Here is a 1072-nt window from a genome sequence, read left to right as displayed (position 1 = left end):
GTGCACAAAACGAAAGAGCAGTTTGGCCAGGATGGGCCAATCACCGTGCACTGTAGGTAAGAGACCGCCCGCCCCCAGAGCGCCATTGGTCCGTGCGCATGTCACACACAGACCTGAGGAAACACAGCAGCCTACAGTTGTAGAGTGAAGTTTACACACAAAGACAAGAACTGTTCTTCCCATATGGCTGTAAATCAAATGTTTCCGTTGTCTCCCGTGTGTGTGTGTGTGTGTGTGTGTTCCTCCAGTGCTGGCGTGGGGAGGACCGGCGTCTTCATCACGCTGAGTATCGTCCTGGAGAGGATGCGCTACGAGGGCGTGGTGGACATCTTCCAGACCATCAAGATGCTGCGCACCCAGAGGCCCGCCACCGTCCAGACCGAGGCGAGACACACACACACACACACACTTTTTATATGTCTCTCTCACACACACAGACACACACTTTTGATATGTCTCTCTCACACACAGACATACAGTACTTTCTCTCTCTCTCTCTCTCACGTAAACATGTGCTCCCCCTTTCTCTCTCTCTCTCTCTCTCTCTCTCTCTCTCTCACGTAAACATGTGCTCCCCCTTTCTCTCTCTCTTTCACTAACGGTGTAGTGACCCAGTCCAAGTACCTGACGTTCTGTGGTTCTGTCTTCCTTCCAGGACCAGTATCAGTTCTGCTACCGGGCCAGTCTGGAGTACCTGGGCAGCTTCGACCACTATGCAACATAGTCCCCCGGCCACGTCCCAAACGGCACCCTGCACCCTACCGCGGTGCGCTACTTGGGGCTAGTCTGCTCGTATCTAGTGCACTAGGGCATAGGGTGCCTTTGGAGATTTGTACGCCATCCTCCAGACAGAGAGACAGGAAATGGGGGGCGGAGGGGACCCCCGGCTTATCTCACTCCTAGAAAGAGCGCCTCCTCTGGGCCATCGGTACCTGCCTGGCCCGGGGGCCCCACCTCCCAACCCCCACATCAACTCACCCATTGGTCAGACATGAGGAGCTCCTCCCCCTCTTGTTCCAATCAGAATCCTGGATTATAATGGACTTTTCTTTTTTTTTGCGTTCTCATAGCG

The 1072-nt window shown here is 54.3% G+C and overlaps 1 protein-coding gene across 1 annotated transcript in view; it reads left to right on the top strand.

Moving 5' to 3' along the window:
- ptprdb (protein tyrosine phosphatase receptor type Db) overlaps positions 1 to 724 on the top strand; it is a gene marked incomplete at its 3' end in the record, with an annotated part of 41320 nt that extends 40596 nt beyond the window's left edge. The window contains exons 35-37 of the mRNA XM_084454614.1: positions 1 to 56; positions 249 to 384; positions 656 to 724. The exon at positions 1 to 56 is cut by the window's left edge and continues 99 nt beyond it. Coding sequence (XP_084310740.1) covers positions 1 to 56; positions 249 to 384; positions 656 to 724 — 261 coding nt within the window. The remainder of the gene's footprint in view (positions 57 to 248; positions 385 to 655) is intronic.
- Between the last annotated feature and the right edge of the window lie 348 nt (positions 725 to 1072).

This window comes from Borostomias antarcticus (genome assembly GCF_949987555.1).
Source record: "Borostomias antarcticus genome assembly, chromosome: 20".
NCBI classification, from domain to species: Eukaryota; Metazoa; Chordata; class Actinopteri; order Stomiiformes; family Stomiidae; genus Borostomias; species Borostomias antarcticus.
The sequence above is the reverse complement of the archived record's forward strand: the minus strand, read 5'-3'. Positions and strand labels throughout refer to the sequence as shown.